The 24,588-nt window shown below is 42.6% G+C and overlaps 1 protein-coding gene and 1 long non-coding RNA gene across 33 annotated transcripts in view; one reads left to right on the top strand and one right to left on the bottom strand.

The window, feature by feature from the left end:
• The window catches only part of LOC139580992 (uncharacterized), a 587,892-nt gene that overhangs the window by 88,103 nt on the left and 475,201 nt on the right, over window positions 1-24,588 (top strand). The window lies entirely within an intron of this gene.
• The window catches only part of LOC139580986 (transcription factor 7-like 2), a 103,987-nt gene that overhangs the window by 36,503 nt on the left and 42,896 nt on the right, over window positions 1-24,588 (bottom strand). For 23 of the 32 annotated variants that reach the window (XM_071410253.1, XM_071410252.1, XM_071410243.1 and 20 more), the window contains exon 5: window positions 19,476-19,535. The exons of the other annotated variants lie outside the window; for them this stretch is intronic. In XM_071410253.1, the coding sequence (XP_071266354.1) occupies window positions 19,476-19,535 (60 nt within the window). The remainder of the gene's footprint in view (window positions 1-19,475; window positions 19,536-24,588) is intronic. 32 annotated transcript variants of the gene reach the window in all.

Below are 24,588 nucleotides of genomic sequence, written 5' to 3'. Positions count from 1 at the left end.
TGTTCATTACAATTGCATTTTCAAAGAAGACCTCCAAATAGCAAAGAAATTAAACGTATCTTCTAGAAATGTCCAGAAATTGTTTTTTGTGTGTTTTTTTAATCCTGTGTCTATCTCCCGGCCTCAGCGGGCAACACAAAGCATAGTGGTGCCGCATTTTCCCTCTCTCATTATAACAGCTCACAACTTCCTCCACAGAACTTGAAACCCTGTAATGCCAAATCCAACCCGGAAAATAACAATTTTAAAGAAATGTAGCATTTTCCTATGATGGATGGAGAGAGACTAAAAATAACCCTTTAACCGACCTATTGTCAAATAAAAAATATAGACCGACTGTATGATGATTTAACACCTACTTTTATTTTAAAATAGTGATGAAATACACCAGATATCATATCACATGGCAAATCTGAGGGAAAAATATGTTTATTGAGTTTTATTGAGTTGGTTTTTACCCTAATCCTATCTTAAATTAAAGTCTAAATAGGTGGAGACTTCAATATCCAAAATCCACTGTACTGAGAAGTAGTCTTGCAATGTATGTGGCATGGTATCACACCCCCTCATAGTTTAACCTTGCTTTTAAATGCAATGTTTCCTTCCCCTTACTGGATCCTGGATACTTGAAATGCTATAAAAAAATAATTACCATATTAAATATCATACATCAACTCATTTCAATTGATAATTTCCTGCTTTTTACATCACATCACAAAGTGTGTCGAAATATGAACCTGCATATTAAAAAAACATTTCTTTGCTCAACTTTTCCCCTTTCGCAACATTGATGAACATGTAACCCAATAAACTAAGTAAAAGGCAATTTTTTGCTGATATCCAAACATCGTCAGACGGCTTCCTCATGCTTGAGTTACATCTCCGAGGGGGTGAACAAAAGCAACTTTAGTGGCTGCGGAAAGACACTCGTAATGCTATGGGGGAGAGGGCCGATCACATACAGAGATGCGCGGATCATGTTCCTCCGGCCCATTGATTTCTGATCTTTTGACATTATTTAGTTGCTTTTTATTTTCTTGCCCGTCTTTCTTCCACGTCACAAAAGACAGGGATGTCCAAACAAGCGACGGTGGGGATATCTACTATCTGTCAAAAGAGCAGGCTTTTCCCGGCACTGAAGCAGTGGAGTGCTCTGACAGTGCCGAGAACCATCGGGATGAAAATATCACTCTTTATAATGGGGCTAATCAGATTTCGGATGCTATTTGCCTTCTAGCCAAGGAGAGACGGGTGGCGTAGAGCAAAAGGGCTGTAACCAATACACTTCCCCTAGTCCATCAGAGTCCACTATCTGTCCGCACCTCAAAAAGAAGGCCTTTAATGAGGTTAGATCCATTCGAGGTGTAGCTATAGGCTATAAATCACACCGTTATGGAAGAACACAACTGTAAATGTATGATGACACATCTACCTGAATTTCTATGTACAACATGGTAAATATGGCTAAAACAAACAAGCTGGCTAAATGCAGAATGAAATGAGTAGAGGTGCATTTGTAATACCTCTGCTAGATGAATGCTGAACATACAGATGTGATCATTTCCATTAAGCAGGGATTTGATCATCTTTCCCATGTGCTTTCACAGGCCTGTTGTAGATTAGATCACTGTGAAAATGGTCAAATGGTTCTGTTTATCTCCTTGTAATTATTTTGATGCAGATGACAGAGATTGTTTGTGCGGCTGTGTGTAAGGCTTGATGACGCGCACAACCACACACACACACACACACACACACACACACACACACACACACACACACACACACACACACACACACACACACACACACAGACACACAGACACACAGACAGTGAGATAAAGACCTCTGCATGGACAAAGCTGAGTGGCGCCTCTAAATACCATTAACCCATTAGATTGTTTTAATAAAAACCTTAGAAAAGGACCCATAGTAAATGATTTGTAATACTGTTTTAGGTGAAGGAGCAGGTCCAAGCACACACAATTACTATATTCAAGTCAAGTAATGACTGACAGTAATGTTCTTGTGACGTGACACAAATTGACTTTCAATGAGGTAGAAAAACAGACAAACTGGGCGACCACGGCATGGCGTTTGCTATGCTAGCAGACAGTGCTTCAATCAGGGCCACCCGCACATCTCCCATGGCATCAATTGTAAGGGAGAATTCATATTGGTTGTTCTTCACAAAACATGACTATCAACCACTATCAAGTCAAAGTATTGTTTGAGGAGATCTCCATCATATTTTTCCCATTATCTGTACATTGACAGTTTAAAAGAGCAATTACAAGGTAAAAAAAATAACTGTCCTTCGCCAGTGCAAGGCATTGTCAGTAACCCAGATGTAAATAATGCTTTTATACTAACATATTTTATTAGCCTAAGGAATTATTAAAACATGTTGCAATAATAGAGGACCATGGCATTCTGTTAAAATCATTCAATTCCATGCATTTTACAAGCAAGCAATTCAGCTTTCTTTTGTGTGGCGCAATTGGTGATACTGTACCTTAAACAGTACACTCCCATCATGTCAAATGCTTTGTAAATAAGGATGCATTATGAATGGGAAATGACATGGGCAAGAGACGGTGGTAATATTTTTCCTTTTCGAGACTATAATACATTGCATCCAGGTCAGGATAACCAATAATATACACAAAGCACTAACCCTGACTCTCGTTTTTTAAGTGTTCCTAGATCTAGGTCTATATATTCCTGGTGTTTTTTTAACAAACATTGCTTATTTTAGTTAAACGCTCTTCACAGACTGTGCTTATTTGAGACCAAAACCAGCGATCAATTGTAGAGTCGTGACTATTTATAATCACTCTATTTCCAGTCCATTAAAGTTTGGCCGTGTCACTTGATTACTACCTTTTGTATCTACCTTTCCAATTACTTTTAGAGTTTGGGATTTACAAATGTGCGCTTTCATGTCCCGTGTTAGCAGATAAGTTGCTGCTCCTTGCCATGAAAGCAGCGTTTTAATGAGCTGCACTAGGGTTAATTGGTTCGCTAAGATCCCAGAGTCATGTGTCTCAATTTGAAATTAAGCAATTTCTTGGAGTTTCCACAACTTATTTAATTACAAACACTTGAGCCCAATTTCTATTTCCCACAGAGTTGAAAAAACAGCTGTGTTGATCTGACCGTGTCTGCTTGTTTGTTTATGCTAGTTGGTCTTACCCTGCCTTCCCATGATTCCTGACACCGTCATGTGTTCTTCATAGATAGCCCATGGTGTACTTTCAGATAGGCAAATAAACATGATCCAGTGTAATGCGTAGGTGCATAAGTGTGGTGGTCAGAAAATGGCACGAGTCACCAATATGATTGGTCGATTTAGTATTTGTCCTAGAATTTGGTAGCTACTGTTTATAATTATGTTTAATAAAAAAAATATTTAAAAAACATCTCTCACACCTTTCCACACACACAGAGCCCCCCCCCCCCCCCCCCCACACACACGACCAGCTAATCCCCCCTAAAAGACTGTTCCAGTCACTTGCTATTAGGAACTACATGAGGTGAATCTGCCCGTATAAAATGCCTTGTAATTAACACTGGTGCAAACGTGTTAAGGTTACCCTCTGGTAGAAGGGGTTCAGTACTCTTGGCAGTGTAATTACGGGTTACCCACAACGCACCAACCATCTCACTTAACATTGCTAATTCAATCCATCTTCATTTCCCCAGCACCACCCATCTCATTGATGGATAGCTATCATTAGAGGGTGACAAAGCACTGAAATGACTGAGGCGTGTGTGTGTGTGTGTGTGTTGGGCCTAATGCCGGGGTGCCGTGCAGGAGGACGCATCCTCTCAGACACACACTATTGCCTTCTAACAGTGGACCTACACATTACCAAGGGGTGTGGAGAGATGGGACAGAGCGAATGCTTTTGGGTCAGAGAGCAGGATGCATACTGGAAACACATACATAAAAAGCACACATATATTTGAGCATACGCACACCACTTGGCTGCCAGTGACCCCAACACACAGAGAGGCTATGGTTCTGCTCGGCACCCTTTTATAACATGCTGCTCAGACAGCAGACACACGTCTCGTGTTCGAAGCAGTCCAACACTAACCACAGGCCCTGATTGAGGGAGACTAGTCTGGTGGTACTCTATATTTTCAGTCTATATATTCAGCCCCAGCCTGGCTGTATATCTTAATTATGTGCTCTGTTTCTTTGTGGAGTGGCGGAGAACAGTCTCCTAGTCATCCCAGTGCAGCAGAAGGTCTCTGTCATGAGGCAATGTTAGACTTTATGGGCTCTGTCATACCCACTGCATCATTACACAACTCACGACCAGCCGGCCCGAAAGCCTCTCTAAACAGTGTGTCGCACTCAAACAGGCACATGCGCGCACACTGTACAAGGCCAACAGCTCCACACGAAGCGACGTTTGTTTGTAAAATCTTTAAAATAATAATTAATGTGAACAAAATGAAGGTCCTACATACTTGTTTAATGACCCGCAGTAGGCATATCTCTTATTACACATGGGCATCTGAAAATCAACAACCCATTCGGCCTACAATGTGGGATAAAAGAGAATAAACAACTGAGAAGGAGGTGAAGAGGAACAAATGCCCAGAAGAGCGAGCCCAGCTGACGTGTGGCTATAGCAGCCAGGCAGCCCTGCGCTCAGCTCAATGTGATTATCTCCTTTCTGGCTGCAGGTTTCGGGGTCAGCGGTGCCACACACACAAGCCTGGCCTTGCCATTTCAATGATTGAATTGAATCCAGAGCTCTCAATCAATTGTGTTCAGTGACCCCAGAAACGCCACTGTGGAGAATGCCCACCGCCGTCTCACCGTCCTGGGGGGGAGCCTAGGCCTACAACAAGCGCCTATCCATTAACCAGTATCCGGTGCCACCGGCTTGAGTAGCTCAAAATGGCTGCCACACCAGGCAGCGGTGCTTCATGTTTTTACCCGGAGACGTGGGGCCTACTGTGGGAGGTTTGTTTAGTTTTTTCTATTAGCAGGGATTTAAAAGGCATTTTGACACCTGGAGTTGTAGGCACTTCCACAAAAGACACAGACACTCGGTTTTACTGTCAAACTCTATTTAACAGTGAAGAGGACACAGAGGTTCACATTCAGGTGATGCTGCCTGGCTGAATGTGGGAGATTATCAGGCTTGTGCTCTCTTGTTTTGTTGGCTTGTTGTGAGGGAGGAATGTGTTGCTACAGCCTCCAAACTCAGCATTCACACAAATACAGCACACACACACAACCTATTGCTCACACTCACATACGCACTCAGACACACCTTGCATCCATACACTCCCACTATTAAATCACCCTCAGACAACTCTGACAATCATGCAAATACACACTAGGACATCAACGAAACCCATGCAGGCACTCATATACTCACAGCAACACACTTACAGTCACACACACACACACACACACACACACACACACACACACACACACACACACACACACACACACACACACACACACACACACACACACACACACACACACACACACACACACACACACTAATACATGTAGGCCTAGGCCTATGTACTGTATTCCAGTGCAGGCTGCTGAGAGGAGGATGACTCATAACAATGACTGGAATGGAGTGAATGGAATGGTATCAAACACGTGGTTTTCATGTGTTTGATACCATTCCATTCAGTCTATTCCAGCCATTATACTCCATTCCAGACATTATTATGAGCCGTCCTCCCCTCAGCAGCCTCCACTGCTGTATTCCCTGATACACTCCCATAGACTTCAGCGCTGGCCTGCCTGCAGATCCTGCAGTTTGTTTAGCAACACTCCATTTCACGACACCCGAAGGGTGCAATTAAGTCCAATTAGAGCCTGTCGGTTTTATTAAGAGGCAAAAGCTGGCCAGGCTTGGGGGCAGCGAGGGGAGCAGGGGGAGCTGCAACAGCACCAAACTGCTGCACTGCACACAGCCAGGCTGGCTGAGGAGAAGGGCAAATGCCAGTAGACGTCAGGAAAAGAAAACAGACAACTGAAAGACGACTAGACGACTCGGCTGCCAATGTAAACAGTGGAGGTGTGGAATAACAAAAAAGGTTCATGTTCACCAGGTTCAAAGATATTCGCTGTCAGTCAAGACTCGTCTTTAACCAGCCCGGGGTCAACAGGTGCTGACCTCAGATGCTCTGGTGATTACATCATCAGGGTAAGACCCCCTTTGGCACATTGAGAGAGATTAGTACTGTAAACAGCTGCTCTATCCTTGAGGTGAGATAGGTCGGACTAGCAGTCAGGCAGTACTGTGCGCCAGGCTAAGCTATACTGTAATGCTGAGTTATCAAACTATAAATAACTTGAAATTGAATAATTAAACTGTATTTTTACGACAGATGATTTATCAAATCGATCAATATATGATAAAAGTAGTAAAAGTAGTCACAAACCAATTTGGGAGGGGGTCCATACAGTAGTTATGTGACCATGCCCTGGGATACTTGTGTTTAAATAGCTAAATACTACAGCTGTGATGGAACAAAACACTGGCGCAGCTTTCATCGGATCAAAAACATTTTCCACGTTTTCGTCCGACCCCTCCTCAGGGATGTTTACAGATCGCTATCGTTCCGTCTTCGTCACGTTTTGCGCTTGGACATGTTTCAAAAGACGAGGGCTTTTAATCTCGCCTCTTGCTGTGAGGAAATTTGCTCTTAATGGCTTTCAAAACAGGAAGCCCAACAACAAAAACTGGAAAGTGAGCATGCTTCCCTACCAGCCCCTTCAGTAGGCATCCTTCCCAGTGTTGGGGTATAGTATTCTGATAGTGCACCACAGTGTTGCCAACTGTGTCAGTCACAATGACCTTCACCTGACAGCACAACTTAATATTCCTGCTCGATATCAAATTAAAGTCTGTACTATACTGTTTATGGCATTCTTAGGCATTTACTGTTGTGTATCCACAACCCAATCCCCTGCCTCCTCTATGGAATCCATGCCCACTGAGTGCCCTGGACATGCCATGAGTAGATTTTCTGTGGCCCAACAAAAAGAGACCTGAAAGACAGCTAGCTACACATGCTTCCTCACAGTTGGATAAAACAAACCTTAACCGCACAACTCAACCTCACCAAATAACTGATTTTGATATCCTGAAGTTGTTTTTACTACTCTCCTCTCTCTCTCTGGGTAAAAAAGTCCATAATTTTCAGGGGAAAAAAGAGAAAAAAAGAAAATATCCTTTCTCACTCCCTGTGTGCTGTTTCCGTGTGTGGAAGTGTTCCCTTCCATTGATTTTTCCCAGCCGGGGCACTTCCCAACACTAGGCGCTTCCTTGACGGTGTCATCTTCAGCGCCATTCTTCCTTTTAACTGTGCTTTACTCAAGTGGTGTAGTGTACTAAACCGCCAGAGAGGAGGGGGGAAGAAAGGAGGAGAAAAACTGATACATGCGCTTCAAAGTTTCATCTATTGATTTCTGTTTGATGCAGATTGGGGGGGGGGAGAAAGAAAGAACAGTTCACAGCTGAGGAGATTCTTTTTTGATCACCGCTACAGTGGTGGTGTTTGGTAGTAGGGGTAGTAGTTATAGTAGACAGAGATGTGCGTCTGTCTGGGAATTCCTTTGTTCTGCGCTGTGTAGAGTTCATAACCAGATTCCATGCGGACAGTGGGCTCATTAAACGTAGTGACCAACGGCAAGTAGCGTAATTACACGCTGATAGGAGATCATCAGAATGTGCCAGCATGTGACCTACGCTGCCTATCCCTATGGAGTTTAATGGTAGACAAAGGTGAATACATTCACACGCTGGATGGTACAAAACTGCAGACACACGGAAAAGGATAAAAGAAGAGCACAACTATTCAACAAATGATGAGTGCAGGGAGCTGGAGATGATAAGATATGGAGACAGGGAGAGAAAGATTGACAGCAGAGGGAGAAAGAGAGGAACGGAGGGAGTCTTTGCAGCGTCCATTTATTTTCCCCCCATCATGAAGCAAGATACAGAGAGCCAGGGAAACAGAGAAAAAAGACAGCATGGGCAGAACTATGGGTAAGGTAGAGACTAGAGAGAGAGAGAGAGGGAAAGAGAGATGGTGGGTGTCTGCCGTCTCCATTCATTCCCATGATTAGCAGAGCTGTAGACTCTTATCCAGTGCTCCCCACTCTGCCAGTTCTCTCTGTGATGTGCATCTGTGTCCACTGGGGGCTACAATTAGCCCATCAAACTCATTCCAGCCGGGACTCGGTGCCGCCTCTCAAACCCCCTCACTCTCAGGAGCCTACTCCTCCAAAGAGACGGGCAACTTGTAAGACTGGGGGAGGTAGCCTTTGAAGTCCCAGGCGTTGCCGAGGCCTCCCTTTTTGCTCATATCAAGGGTGAGGAGATATAACAATTAAAACAGCAAGAGAGGCAGGCCCACACCACGGCGCGCATGCATGAACAGCACACAGGCTTGTGCAGATGCAGGAGAGCTCGTGGGCATCAAGCACGTTCTCTCAGAAGAAGGTGGGCCACAATAGAGGAGACAAGCGAGCCGTTGGCATGGCGGCTAACGGATCACCACCGGCCGTGGTACAAGTGATGGAGGAATTTGACACATATTTCCTAGCGTCTTTTCCAACCTTCTATCCATCCCAATTTTCTCTCCGTTACTTCTCTGTCATTATCTCCCTTTCTTCAACTGGTACAAAACAGGAGTTATCGGTCTTACTGCTAGTTACTCAAGCTCAGACGGGCATTAGTGTAAGTGACCCCACGTTGCATAAGACACAGCTTTACTCCTCTCTGCTCCAGTGGGGCTCAGTGGCAAACTTCCAGGTAATTACACAGCACTGACTACCACCCCAGATAGACAGCCCACACACACTTGCACACACTTGCACACACTTGCACACACACACACACCTCCCTCACACCGGCAGAAGCAGTCTCACACACAGCCAGACACAAACCCACATAATTTTAAGGAGGATTACAATGACTTCAATCTGAGCCTGTTCTTCAAGCCCCCTATATACGGCGATACTCCCCTGTCAACTCCTTCGCCTTTAGCGTATTGTACTATATGTATAGTAGGACAGGCTCTGTACGGTGCAGGGTCATCTGTAGTTTAAACATGTGTGCTTATGCAGATGCAACGGAGCATGTGGTCCGCATTAGCTACAGCAAGGAGCAGTAGCAAAAAAGAGCTAAACCAGCGTTTTAGCAGCCGCCTAGTCTAGCATGTCAAAAGGGTCTCTTATTATTTATTCAGAGTCTGCCCTTTTAGCAGTTTATAAACAAACTGTATCATAGTGATAGAGCAAATTTTTTTGCTAATGCATACTTTTGCATTTAATTGCAAACATAAATTGGATACCAGTTGAGTACATTGCACTACAAAACAAAACAAAAGAAAGAGTCATACTTCATAAAACTAAGAAGCGTTCTTTCTTTTGTCTGTTATTTTAGACTCTTCTCTAAAGACAGAATCCCATTTTAAAAAAAACACAAACCGGCTATGGTCTCAATGAATACCAGTGAGAATCAACTGAGCTATTCAGGCTGCCAGTTGATTTATCCATGCCTCGCTACACACCAATCAGCTCGCCCGCCGGCCACACCAACAGCCAGTCACTTGTCTGCCATTTCAACGCAAGATGGAGACAGTGCCAAAAGTTCCAATTAAAATCTCCGTTCACCATGACGTGTGAGGGGAAAAAGCCCAAACGCTGGGCTTTCCAACAAAGTCGAGGAAAACACAACAAAAGCTGCCGAATGCTACGGACAAGCCGCATCTTCTCGGTTTCTGCCGAGCACAAAATAAATAAGCATGAAGAGGAGGAGGTAGAGGAGGGGACGTCTTGTTACGGAGGAACAGAGCATGTAACAGATAACAGAGCGACAGTGTTCAAAGAAGAAGGCAGGCCCGTAAAACTTGCGCAGATTCGACATCATCGCCTCACTGTCCCTTAATGAGCCTGTAAAGAAGAGCCTGTCGTGTGTCCGCAAAACCACTCCTGTCTCACTCCAATCATTATGCCTCAGATTTTTATTCAAATCTCACACACACACACGCACACACACACACACACACACACATACACATAACTGTCACACAGCCACTCTACATCTGTGCTGTTTATTTTGCTCAGAAAGGATGTTAACAAGACAAATGAATGAATAAATGCACAAATAATGCATTTAGATCATGTTAATAATGTATGAAAAGTAAGCTGCTTTTTTTGCTTTTTGACAGCTATCCCAATGCTGAGGACTTTGCAGACTTTGGTGGTGGGTTCATTATTTTGTTCCATTTCCCAAGTTGCAACTCTTGTGCTTTTGTGCTTTTATTGACAGTCTGGCCAGTGCCTGGTGCACATGACAGATCTGTTGATCCATCACCAGACATAATAGTGTATCCACTAACTATATTATCTAACAGATTTTTCATAACAACGTGCCCATATTTCAATGAAATTGGGCAATGTTTCCCAGGCATGTATGGCAATTATGACGTAAAATTAAAAATGTTTCTCCTTCACCTTGGTTGATTTAAATGGTATGTTAATAAGCCATTTAATCAGAGATTATTTTTTAGAGGGCTGGAAAAACAACAAAATAAAAAAGCATGTGCACACCTGCAGAGGTATGCACGTGCATGCAAATACAAATCACCTGCCTCGGTGTGAGCTGTTCCAAATTTTCACAACTATAAAAAAAAACACCTAAGAGAGAAACTGACTTGGAAGAAAAATTGTCTCAAGTCAAATTTCATCGCTTTTTTTGAGGATTCAGACGAGACAAAAGAAGAGCCCGGTACTCAGTCATCATTGACTACACTGACTGTGGAAGAAAACATAAAAAACACAGCCAAACAAATAAAGAAAGTTCAGAGATGTCTTCACTGAAACCGCTGAGAAGAACAAAATAAAATAAATTGGGGGTTAGTCTCGCTCAGGTTGAGCTGACACACGTGAAAACAATATAAAAGAGGTTTGAGGAAAGAGAAGGAGGAGGACAATGCAAAACTATTCAGGAATTAGATACCGAGTGTTCTTAACTAATCCCCCCGACCCGCTCTCCTGCCGTACGAGCAGGGAAACTAAACCTAATTCAGGGCAGCTTAAGGGCTCCCTGGAAACAGTCAGCATTCCACCGGCCAACACACACACACACACACACACACACACACACACACACACACACACACACACACACACACACACACACACACACACACACACACACACACACACACACACACACACACACACACACACACACACACACACACACACACACACACACACACACACACACAGAGAGAGAGAGAGAAAGAGGTGTTAAACTTTAACTGCCACAGTGCATTCAACTGTAGCAATAAATTGCTCTTTGGGGATGTGGGGTTCATCGCCTCTCTGTACACCCCCAGTGCGCCCTACCCCTCTCCAAAATCCACCCAAAAATCTCTCACCCCAAAGTGTGGCCACCGCAGTCAGGCAAACAACCAGCCAGGGGATGGGTGCTCCAACACAAGGGGCGCTGTGTCAGTCCAAACAGTGGATTAGCAGGCGAGAGCATGCTGAGGGTCTGACGGTGATTCAAGAGGACAGCAGACTGTAGCACTATATACGTAGGCCTATGTGATGGGCTTTGCAGTAGAATGTTAGAGTTGTGCAGCCAGGGGCTCCACTGCCATTTGACCCTAACCTACGGATTACTCGTTGGATATTACTGCATTGTCGGAACTAGAAGCACAAGCATTTCGTTACACTCGCATTCACATCTGCTAACCATGTGTATGTGACAAATAAATTTGATTTGATTTGACATCTTTCAGCCAGATACAGCGATAAATAGTCCTTAAAGGGATAGTTCAGCATATTGGTTTCCTTGGCCTGTAAGCAGTATATGGACAAGGTGTGACAGCAATCCATGCTTGGTTTAGTTTCCTTGGCACGGTTTCCAAATGCTAAGGTTTTAGAATTTGTGACACATTTCCCTGGCTTTATTGTGTGCTGATATTGGTCCGACACATCGGACCAATATCAGAGTTCTTCATGCATCATGTTCAAATCATCTATAAGTGACTTTGTTGAGCTTCACAATCAATTTTAGATACTTTCGGATGACTTGGATATGATGAACGAAATATGCTAATATCGGTCCCATGACTCGAATGGGATTTGTGACACAAATGCTAATATGGAAACAGTGCCAGGGAAGCTAAACCAAAACATGGATTGCAGTCATACCTTGTCCATTGATTGCTTACAGGGTAAGGAAACCAATATGTGATTTTGTAATTTGGGTGAACTATCCCTTCAATGAGTGCGGTTACATGCACACAATAAAGCGATTATTGTGGATAGTCAGATTGATATAATCGATGAAAACGTTTGTATGCTTTGCAAAAATAACAATTTCCCTAATAATCATGTTTATATGGACACATCTGCATATGCACAGATCAAATACACCGCTGGACATCGATTAAGGTGTTTACATGTCCTAATAGTATGAAAGACTGCTCAGAAAACCAGATGTTTTAATTGGAATATGCCTACTTAGATTTTGACCTTACGCCAATTAAGACAAATAGAGTAAGGTGTTCACGTGACTTTTGCATAATCTGCCCACTGCCATAATCAGTTTAATATAGAATTATTAGCGTGCATGTCAACGTACACAATGAGAAATCTTTACGACCTTATTTCTAGAGGGTTCATCACTTTTGTCTCTATTTACGTTTTTTCCTTTAACTTTCTGACCAAGTAAGCACCCGCAGTGATTTCATAGAGCGCTAACACCAGAGTCATGATGGACACACAAACACATACTGTACTCTGGAGCCAAACAGTGCTCTAAATTCTACAGGCGACTCTAGGGATATTCTCTAAATCACTTCACCCTACTCTTCAAAGTTCATGTAAAAACTTCCTGGAAAAGGGGCAGGCTGTTCTGAAGGAAAAACAAAGAGTTTCAGAAAGTTACACCTCTGTCTATAATCCCACACAATTCAGCCTAGTAAGAAAGTGAGAACAGAGGAGGAAGCAAGGATTTCTATAAAAACTAATCATTGGTTCGGGAACAGATGTGTGTAAAAACACTCTCCAAAGATTGTGATCTGCTGAGTCAATACATTGTGTACTGAGGCCCACTTGTGTTAGCGTAAATCCAATCATCTCAATTTTGCAGTAACATTGACAAAAACTAACTGACAGAGCAAAAGAAGAAAAAATGCCATCCTTTGTTGGCGGTATCAGGCTGGACTATAGGCCACTTGTTAAGTTAAAGCCTAAGCCTCCTTTTCCTCCTCCTCCTCATTTGCCTCCTTCACATCACCCATCCTATTTCTTCTCCTCTTTGTCACTCAGCTGAAACCAGTCATTCCATTCCTCCGCTGGGAAAAGGAGGTCACGTATCGACTTGCTCAGCGTCCCTCTCTCTCTCCAGCCACAAGACCCTCCAAAAGACCCCCCTTTCTTCTTCCTCCTCCTCCCCCATCTCAGTCCATCACTCTACACAACCCGGTACATCCCATCCCACCTCCCAAATTTCAATTCTTCCATACTTACCCTTCCCTCTGCTCTCGGTCCCCCCTTCCCACCCCAACCATGCCCTCAGCCCAATACTAATTGGTAAATCTGTTGAACCATAGCAGTTCCAACAATGAGACACCTGGAGTTCTGTCAAAACAAATTTCCCTGTGAAACGGCCTCAAGTACTAATACAGTACACGCTCACAGCCCAGCCACAGAATCAGATGTGGGACTTGGGCAGAGGAGGAGGGAGAGAGGATTGGTCAAGCAGGGGGATATAGAAATTATAGTAAATTATCATTATTTGGAAAATAAGTAGTGGGATGAGGTGGGATATTTTTTAAGGTTCTTAAAGACCAATATGACAAATGAACTTTGTCTGCACATTGTACAATGATTTAGGGTCACATTTTGATGAGACATTTTTGCATCCAACTGCAAAACTAAGCTGCTATTTTAAAAAGATCAGTGCCACCATCACGGTCTTTCCTTTTGTATTTTCCTCTCAAGTACACGCACGCACGCACGCACGCACGCACGCACGCACGCACGCACGCACGCACGCACGCACGCACGCACGCACACACACACACACACACACACTTGTTTTACTATCCTTATGGGGACCAAACAATTGATTCCCATTCAAAATCATATTTTCCCTAACCTTAACCCTAAAGGCTCGCACACATTGCACCGGTTGTGGGTCTAGGATTCGCCTGCCTATCGTTCAGTGCGCTGCTTTAGGGACCACCCGCTGTAGACGTCTGACTAACTAAATGTTTTACTCGATTCTACATGTAAAATCAGTGTGCACTCGGTTCGCAAATTACGTTCAGGGGTGCTAAGTACTCTTGGCCAGCAAACACTATTGGTGTGACTGAGCCCTAACCCTAAACGTAACCCCTAAGCCTAAAATAGCCTTATTCCTTGTGGGGACCCGCAAAATGTCCCCACTTGTCCAAATTTGTCCCCACAAGGATAGTAAAACCAAAAACACACACACGCACAACTGTGCTTGACAACCTTACTTGACCTGTCTGGGACTGCTTATCTAGCACACAAACATACACACACACCTACATTGGATTTGGCACACATACATCTACACCTTAGAGAGACACGAACACTAAAGAATATGCAGACAAACACATATTTAAGACGCACTCACACAGAAACACAGACATAGACACACCCAACAGAGCTCCTGCACTACCTAGTCAAACAGGTTCTAGCAGACACTTTTTAGAGAAGGGAGGGAGGGAGGGAAAACTAGAAGGAGGAAAATCTCTCTCCACTTGACATTTAAGGTTGTTGTTTCCGAAAGTGTTTTTTCCAAGTGCAACGACTTTATTACCAAAACGGTCTTGATGGAGCATGGAAAATCTACAAGCAATTGATAAGCCGGAGCAATTCAAGCAGGCAACTCAAGAGTCCAGGGGTCCATTCAAAGGATACAAAAACGTGTTTTCTTCTTGGATCCTCAATGACAACCCATGTCCCGCCGTTCCTGTCAATCCCTTCATCAGGCTAACCATGCAACCATGAGCTATAATCTAGCCTAACACCCACTGATCTGGCAGCAGCCTTGCAGACCAAGGCTAACCATTATGTCCCCATCCATTCAAACCCTGACTGTTTGGGTCCGTCAAGGAGGACACCATAGTTAAATGAGACACTGGGTAGTAATATAAAAATGCGAAACAAATCATTCATGGTCCTTGGATGGCTCTAAGCACCTTCTGACAACAGCAGAACAATTCAGAAAAGCTAGACAGCCTTGTCTCGTCCGAGTCCCTTGTCTTCAACATCGACCCCCCCCCCCACTAACATAAATACATAGGCAGACACACACAGTCACTCACTTAGACCACACACACACACACACACACACACACACACACACACACACACACACACACACACACACACACACACACACACACACACACACACACACACACACACACTGCATTTTCTAGTTGACTTCTTGCTGGCTCATATTCAACCACAGATGCCGATAATATAGAGAATCCTCTTCAAGAGAACTGTAGATTAAAATAGAATAGAAAGATTCTCTATCCTGGATGGTAATTCAAACACAAAAACAAATTTGTATTTATACAGAGTACAGTCCTCCAGCAAAAGACTGGAAAACGATTCACATCTCATAATGTGTGACAAATGTTTACCAAGAACCTCAGAACTGATGGAGATTCAGATCAACAAATACATGATCCATTTGAATTAAATCACTTTTTCACAGCACTCTTTTTGATTTGAACCAAACCATCAATACATGTTTGCCCATCGAAGAAGTGCTCAGAAAGGGATGTTTTGGACCTGAATGCCAAGACAAAGGTGCTCAAAGTTGACCTATTTTGCATACCATGAGACAATGTCCATCACTGGAAAATATATTGATATTTATTGATATAATTTAAAGCTTACAAACAGGGTTGTCAAAACATTTCATAATTCATCTTTTATAACATTTTTTTTTTTTTAACTTTTTTTGTCAATTATCTAAAAATGTGTAGATGCCAATTTTTTTCATATTCACATGTTGTAGCTTAGACCCTATTTTACATTATCTGAGGTTTTTCTGATGTGCCGCCATCGGTTGAGACACAACATGCTCTTGGATGCAGGGTAGGTGTCATGTTTTGGCTGAAAAATATACTAAAATGGGAATAAAACTGAAATGTCAAATTTCAAACGTTACCACAAAGATGGTTGGATTCAGCCACAATGTTGACTTAAACAGGAATATCTGTTGTTTTAAATTATACTGTCAATCCTCCATAGGAAACCTATTGAAATCATATAAATATTGATAATAGAATAGACATGACCATTAAAGTTAACATTCGATGGTGGGTAGACCGGCGGCCATCTTTGTGATAGCAATTAGAAGCTAAATTGTCAATTAAATGGAAATGGTGTACCAGCTAAATTGCAGTGGTCTGAAGGGATAAGTACATTCTATGAATTCTAGTTCTGTGTTTGAAATGACACCCACCCTGTATTCAAGAGCATTTTGTGTCTCAACAAATTATGTAAAGTAGTGTCTAACATATGCCAGGGATAGGCAGATTTTTTGTACACTGCAAATTGACCACAATCAAGCCCAAAAAGAGATTGGATTTGATCATTTTGTACTTTCATTACATTGAGACACAATCACATGTCTCTTTTTAAATTTGTGGGACTACTTGGTGAACAGATTTCCTAAATAGCTGAATTCTCCGTGATGTTTGTCTCGCTTGCGGGCCGGTTTTGGCGCCTGTTGCCGACCCCTGACATACAGTACCAGTCAAACGTTTGGACACACCTACTCATTCAAGGGTTTTCTTTATTTTACTATGAAGACATCAAAGGAGCTCCCACATATGCTGAACACTTGTTTGCTTGTTTTACTTCACTCTGCGGTCCAACTCATCCCAAACCATCTCAATTGGGTTGAGGTTGTGTGTGATTGTGGAGGCCAGGTCATCTGATGCAGCACTCCATCACTCTCCTTCTTGGTCAAACAGCGCTTACACAGCCTGGAGGTGTGTTGGGTCATTGTCCTGTTGAAAAACAAATGATAGTCCCACTAAGCGCAAACCAGATGGGATGGCGTATCGCTGCAGAATGCTGTTTCAGCCATGCTGGTTAAGTGTGCCTTGAATTCTAAATAAATCACAGACAGTGTCACCAGCAAAACACCCCCACACCGACACACCCCCTCCTCCATGCTTCACAGTGGGAACCACACATGCAGAGATAATCCGTTCACCTACTCTGCGTCTCACAAAGACACAGCGGTTAGAACCAAAAATCTAAAATTTGGACTCATCAAACCGAAGGACAGATTTCCATTGGTCTAATGTCAATTGCTCGTGTTTCTTGGACCAAGCAAGTCTGTTCTTCTGATTGGTGTCCTTCAGTTTCTTTGCAGCAAGTCGACCATGAAGGCCTGACTCACGCAGTCTCCTCTGAACAGTTGATGTTGAGATGTGTCTGTTACTTGAACTCTGTGAAGCATTTATTTGGGCTGCAATCTGAGGTGCAGTTAACTGTAATGAACTTATCCTCTGCAGCAGAGGTAACTCTGGGTCTTCCTTTCCTGTGGCGGTCCTCATGAGAGACAGTTTCATCATTGCGCTTGATGATTTTTGCGACTGCAATTGAAGAAACTTTTAAAGTTCTTGACATTTTCCGTATTGAATGATTTTCATGTCTTAAAGTAATGATGGACTCTCGTTTCTCTTTGCTTATTTGAGCTGTTCTTGCCATAATATGGACTTGGTCTTTAACCAAATAGGGCTTTCTTCTGTATACCACCCCTACCTTGAGCCAATCAATTGTGTTGTGACAAATGCATTAAGAAGGAAATAAATTCGACAAATTAACTTTTAACAAGGATACCTGTTAATTTAATTGCATTCCAGGTGACTACCTCATGAAGCTAGTTGAGAGAATGCCAAGAGTGTGCAAAGCTGTCATCAAGTCAAAGGGTGGCTACTTTAAAGAATCACCAAAAAATATATTGTTTTGTTTAACACTTTTTTGGTTACTACATGAATGCATATATGTTATTATTCTACAATGTAGAAAATAGTACAAATTAAAATTAAAATTAAAAAATTAAAAAAACTTGAATGAGTAGGTGTGTCCATACTTTTGACTGGTACTGTATGTGAAAATGATTTTTAAAGGGTGGCTACTTTGAGGAATCAAAAAAATATATATTGTTTTGTTTAACACTTTTTTGGTTACTACATGAATGCATATATGTTATTATTCTACAATGTAGAAAATAGTACAAATTTAAGAAAGAAAAAAACTTGAATGAGTAGGTGTGTCCATACTTTTGACTGGTACTGTACGTGAAAATGATTTTTTTTTTCTCGTTTATGCATTTTTAGATAATCAATCTTAAAGGGTAAAAAAAAAAGTATTATATTTTATTTTTTTTAAACGTTTTTTTTCAAGACATTGTTAAATAGTTTGACAACCCTGTTTGCAAGCTTTTAAATTATATCAAACTCAACCATTTATCTTTTCCAATGATGAAGACATGGATGTCTCATGGCCATACCATGAGACATCCATGTCTTCATCACTGGAAAAGACAAACGACTGAGTTGGGGTATGCGAAATGGGTCAACTTGGAACACCTTTATCTCCTAAATGTTTTGGCATTCAGGTCCAAAAAGTCCCTTTCAGACCACTTCTTCCATGGGCAAAACGTAAGCAAAGTTTTGTTTCAATCAAAAAGGATGCTGTCAAAAGTGATTGAATTCAAATGGATTTAACCTATACTGTTTGACAGAAACCTTTATGGACCTGAAAGCATCATTATATACCATGTTCAAACAGCAGAAAGTTAAATCAACAGACACTTAGGCACTGTTGTAAAGCCAAAGGGCACAATCCCTATCGATGGAGACCGTAATGCTACCTTAAGAAAAAACATTCTAAACCATCTGATGTTAGCTACACCAGAGACAAAGCACAGTCAGCAACCTGAGCTGGGCTACACCAAGTATCACAACACTAGTGGGTTACAAGCCAATTACTTACAGAACACAGTTCACAGTCTTTTAAAAGCATCTCGGGAAATCAGGATTGTCAGAGAACTTGGAATGTATGTGTTGCACAAGACATGAGTACATATGTAGTGTGAAAACCATGGCTAAAAGGTCAGTAGGTTAAGGCTGTCAAAAGTATCCAAGACATATCTGCACCAGCTGCCATTTCAGAGCAACAAAGCAAGTCAACAACACAGCAGTAGCAGCACTGAATCAGTAGCAAACACAACAACATAGCATGATTAGGCTATCATTAGCATTATGGTTGTTATTATTACTTTATTTTTATTTTTATCAACATCATCATAATTTGTCAGTTGTTATTTTGGCATCATCAACCAGCTAACAAGATACTTGGAATTCAAAGTTCTCACCAACTGAAATTGGTGAAGGCTCAGATCTGACTGTCCGGGGAATTCCAAGCAGAAGGGCCCCTGAAAGGCAAAGACGGACGTTCCCGAGTCACACAATTATATCAGCTCACACACACATCATCCTAGCCTACCAGGAACATGAATGTAAAGCAGTGTGTTTTCACTTCCCAAAAGAAATAGGCCTTCTTTTCACTAGCTAAGCTATTCATTTATTTAACCTTCTATTTCCTTTCCTTATGGCTACCTCAGCTTTCTCCAGGGTGCCATGCCTATCCGTATACACACACATTACACAGAGAATATGAGAACATGGGTTGGCTTTGGGTTGGTTACATGGCTGTTATACTGTTATACACTGGAGTTTCTCAGCTGTTCTCGCTGCTGGTTCAAAGACATCTCCTTCTTTGGCTCTTAAGTAAATGCAGCTTGCACTAGGGTGAACATGGGGAGATGTATTCCTGTGCATTAGGTAGGTGTGCAGCTAACAGCCAAATCATGTTTTACATCACTCTAAAATCAGGAGAGGAAGGGCATGGAAAGAAAGAGGGAGGAAAAAATAGGAAAAGGGAAAAGAAACAGGGAAGGAGATGAAGAGTTCATGTATCATTTTACAAAAAAACTCACACACAATCATTCAGACACAAACACACAGACCCCCAAAAACTACTGAACCACCTAAGTTAGTTATGACAAAGTGTTTTCACCATATACAGTCCTGAAACCTCACACATAACGTTACTGTACTGTACAGGTTAGCCTACTCTGCACAAAAGTCAATAAGTCTTGTGTGCTTGACCCTGTGGGAGACAGATTTCTCTCAACAGGATTACAGTATATACAGTGGTTATCTGTGTGACTGCTTGCACGCACACAAACACAGTCTAGATCTGCCCATTACCTAGGGTGGCCTAAGTTTACAGGGGTTAGCCTACATAATGGCTAAATACCACCCAGAGGTAAAAAGGACAAATGATCTCTCAACTATTCATGTGCGTATAAAAGCCGCTATTCACATTTCTTCCTGCAATCAGATGACAACTAATGGTGGCGTGCGCTAGGCCTAGAGTGAATTCCTGAGGAAAAAATATCGAACAATAAAGGAAAAGGTATAACAAAATAGGCTACGCACTATTACAGGTCAGAATCTGGATGGAATTTTTCCTCTATAAATCCCTATAAATTCCACTGTCGCTTGCTCAGTCATTCCTTTGTTGGCTGCTCAGCAGACACTGACTGTCAATGGGAAGTCTGTAAACAACTGGACATTCAGTGTTGTAGAGAAACAATGACTTTGTCTAGATTGGGTTTCACTGAGTGAAACAGAAAACCCCTATTACCCATTCTTGTCACAGTTCCCATGATTGACACACGTCTCAGCTAGTCTCACATTTGGCCCCCAAAATGGTCATGATGTCAGCATGACAGTGCAACGTCTGGTTTGAGACAATGGACAGGGCCAAGGCCTGTTGGGTGGCCAGAAGAGGCACAAAGCCCCCTGTCTAAGGGTGAGGCCATGTCTCCTACCAACAGAAGAGCCGAAGGGGCTCTGGTCGAGAACACTACTGCCATAACAGACAGCATTGCATTCTTCTGTGATAATGCTACCACTGACTTTGCTCAGTCTACCCAAAGCTTGCAGACTGAAGTAAGGATGATTATCTGAGCAAGGTAGAGGAACAGAGCGAGAGAGAGAGCGAGAGCGAGAGCGAGAGCGAGAGAGAGAGAGAGAGAGAGAGAGAGAGAGAGAGAGAGAGAGAGGGGGAGAGAGACAGACGGAGAGAGGTCTCCCCTCGTAAACAGTGAGGGCAGTGTGTCTCCAGTCTGTGACCCTGGGGGCACTCATTAACAGTGAGGCCAGGCTCTCCCACCAGGGCTTCCAACCCACAGAGTTATTGTCTGTACAGCCCAGGTGGACTGCAATTCATAGGGAGGAGACTTGTCTTTATTTAACGTTTCTCAACATACAAAGATGGACGTGGAGTAGACAAGAGACCACTGGCCATGTCTTTTCTAAGGATGACCGGCCAAGCTGTTTAGCCACAGTGGGGGACTGAGAAGTCATTGTGGGCATTTCCTGAACAAATCTATTCTTTTTTTTTTTTAATTGGGAAGGAGACTTAATTTCAAGCCAACTCCCACTCCCATTCTGTAGCTCTTGTTCTAGTGCACTTTTCTATGGAGAGACAAATTGGCCTAAAACGTGAAAGCCAAGTGTTCATTGGTTCAGGTGGGAGGTCTTGCCACACATAGATGTAATGGTCAGATTCCATCACTTACTCAACGCTCATTATCATACACTTGGAGTAGGCACACAACAGGACACTATACTCCCTCAAGTTCCATTCTTCACTGCTCCTGACACACACACACACGGACACACACTACACTGAGGCCTGGTTGGGAAATGGTTAACACTCCAGCCGTCCCCTGCTGCCAGTGAAAGCCCAGAAAACAATGGAGACATTGTCCAGCCTGAACAGACTCTGAGGAAAGGACTAGTGTGGTGTGGAGTGTGTGTGTATGTGTATGTGTATTTGTGTGTGTTTGTTTGTGTGTGTGTATGTGTGCGCACACTCTCTCGCTCTCAAACATATGCATATTTCTGCCCCAGTTCCCAGCATGTCAATTTAAGAAACATTGTCAAAAATGTTTGACGTGCACCACAATAGTAACTCTAAAGTGGCCTCTAATTTAGGTTATTCATCACTTAACCCAGGGGTGGGCAGAAATTATGGCTTGAGGGCCACATTGGGATTTCAAATTCTGAACTGATTTGTTCATCAAAAGCTATTTGCGGGCCAGAAGAAGGACAGTTATTTGAAAATGTAAAGGTCCATTATAATTTCTACATACTTTCTATCTAGTTTTAGACCTCAAGAGTGGCCTGGAGTGTTTTATTTACCCCCCCCCCCCCCCCCCCCCCCCCCCAAAAAAAAAAAAACCTGACAGCCTATCATTTATGTTGTCCAATGACTGAGTTAGAAGATATTATTATTTAAAGCCAACAACAAGTGACGTACCCTTTCTTACATTCCCTTACACAATTCTTGCCTTACAGAGTTGAAATGTAAAGTACTTTTCTCAACTTGAATGTGTAAAAAAATGGCATGACCAGAACACCACCATGTTATGCTACTGGGACACAGCTATGTCCTGCTTGAGTAGCAGCAGTTGCCAGCTGTGATGTGGGGGCACACACACACGAAACAGATCCCGTAACAAATCAAAAATCTGTCACGTGGCTCAAAACAAATCCTATTTCGAGCACCTCTAAGCTACTAGGAAAATGGCATAATACATCAGCCGATGTAGGCCTACTGTATTTGGTGCACCAACAATTTAACAAGAAAGGATAACCTTCAGTTTTTTTTATAGAAGACTGTCAACTCATTTAGTTTTGAGAATTGACTGTGTTTATTATGTGTGTATGAAAATGAGTCAAATGAAGATACTGTAGCATACGACTACGAACTGAGGGCTATTCTATACAAAATTCTCTCAGACTGTTGACTATGTGAAGAACAAGACAAAAATGTCTCTCCCTGGGTTTCTTTCTGAAAAAAATACACATCAATAGACATAAATAAATAATCACTTTCAGCCAATGGTCTAAAAGTTCAGCGGCAGCGGTTTGGAGGCTGCCCCGCGGGGCGGTCAGACACATCAAAGGGCCAGGCATGCCCCCTTTGCGGGCATGGAGGAGAGGGGCACGCCCTCGTAACGACAAGCCCCTGTGAGGTCACTTCCTCCTTTCCCTTCATGGCTGACCCTCAAGAGTTCCACCTACTTCTACCCCAGAAACTGACCTATCCATAGACTCTACACAAGACAGTATGTTTTTGTTTGATTCTATGTGTATCTGCCCATATGTCTTTTTCCATCTCTTTGTCTATCTGTCCATCAGTCTTTGTCCTTCTCCATCTCTCATTGCTCAATTTAGCATTTGTATGAATGTATGTCTCAAACTTGATATTTTTGTCTTATTTACTATTTCACTCTCTCTGACTTTCTGAAGTTGTTGAAGGGTCACTTGAACTTCGGATCGCTCTCTCCTTATCGCTGGTGCCTATCGGCTGGTTTTTATCGCTACGGTGCAGATGACACATTTCAAGCCAAAGATCGGTCAAGGTGCCCAGGTGTTTTTCCCATTTGAAAGCAAAAAGAAACGACTGTTTACGGCCACATTTTTTTTATAAGGGGATTACGTAAAGCGGGGATCATCGACTAGATTCAGCCACGGGTCGATTTGTAGAATGAAAATTGACCGCAAGAAGATATAATATTTGACTAAAACATACTAATTTCAAACCTTGCTTACATTTGTATACGGTCAGACACATCAAAGGGCCAGGCATGCCCCCTTTGGGGGCATGGAGGAGAGGGGCACGCCCTCGTAACGACAAGCCCCTGTGAGGTCACTTCCTCCTTTCCCTTCATGGCTGACCCTCAAGAGTTCCACCTACTTCTACCCCAGAAACTGACCTATCCATAGATTCTACACAAGACAGTATGTTTTTGTTTGATTCTATGTGTATCTGCCCATATTTCTTTTTCCATCTCTTTGTCTATCTGTCCATCAGTCTTTGTCCTTCTCCATCTCTCATTGCTCAATTTAGCATTTGTATGAATGTATGTCTCAAACTTGATATTTTTGTCTTATTTACTATTTCACTCTCTCTGACTTTCTGAAGTTGTTGAAGGGTCACTTGAACTTCGGATCGCTCTCTCCTTATCGCTGGTGCCTATCGGCTGGTTTTTATCGCTACGGTGCAGATGACACATTTCAAGCCAAAGATCGGTCAAGGTGCCCAGGTGTTTTTCCCATTTGAAAGCAAAAAGAAACGACGGTTTACGGCCACATTTTTTTATAAGGGGATTACGTAAAGCGGGGATCATCGACTAGATTCAGCCACGGGTCGATTTGTAGAATGAAAATTGACCGCAAGAAGATATAATATTTGACTAAAACATACTAATTTCAAACCTTGCTTACATTTGTATACGATCACATATTCAGGTAACTGCCAAAATAATGGAAAGACTTGAGTAAATGAGGGATACAAAGTACTGTATATTGAAAGCAGGTGCTTCCACAGGTGTGGTTCCTGAGTTA

The sequence above is a fragment of the Salvelinus alpinus genome, chromosome 7, assembly GCF_045679555.1.
Source record: "Salvelinus alpinus chromosome 7, SLU_Salpinus.1, whole genome shotgun sequence".
NCBI lineage: Eukaryota > Metazoa > Chordata > Actinopteri > Salmoniformes > Salmonidae > Salvelinus > Salvelinus alpinus.
Note: the sequence above shows the minus strand (reverse complement) of the source record. Positions and strands in the feature narration are given on the sequence as shown.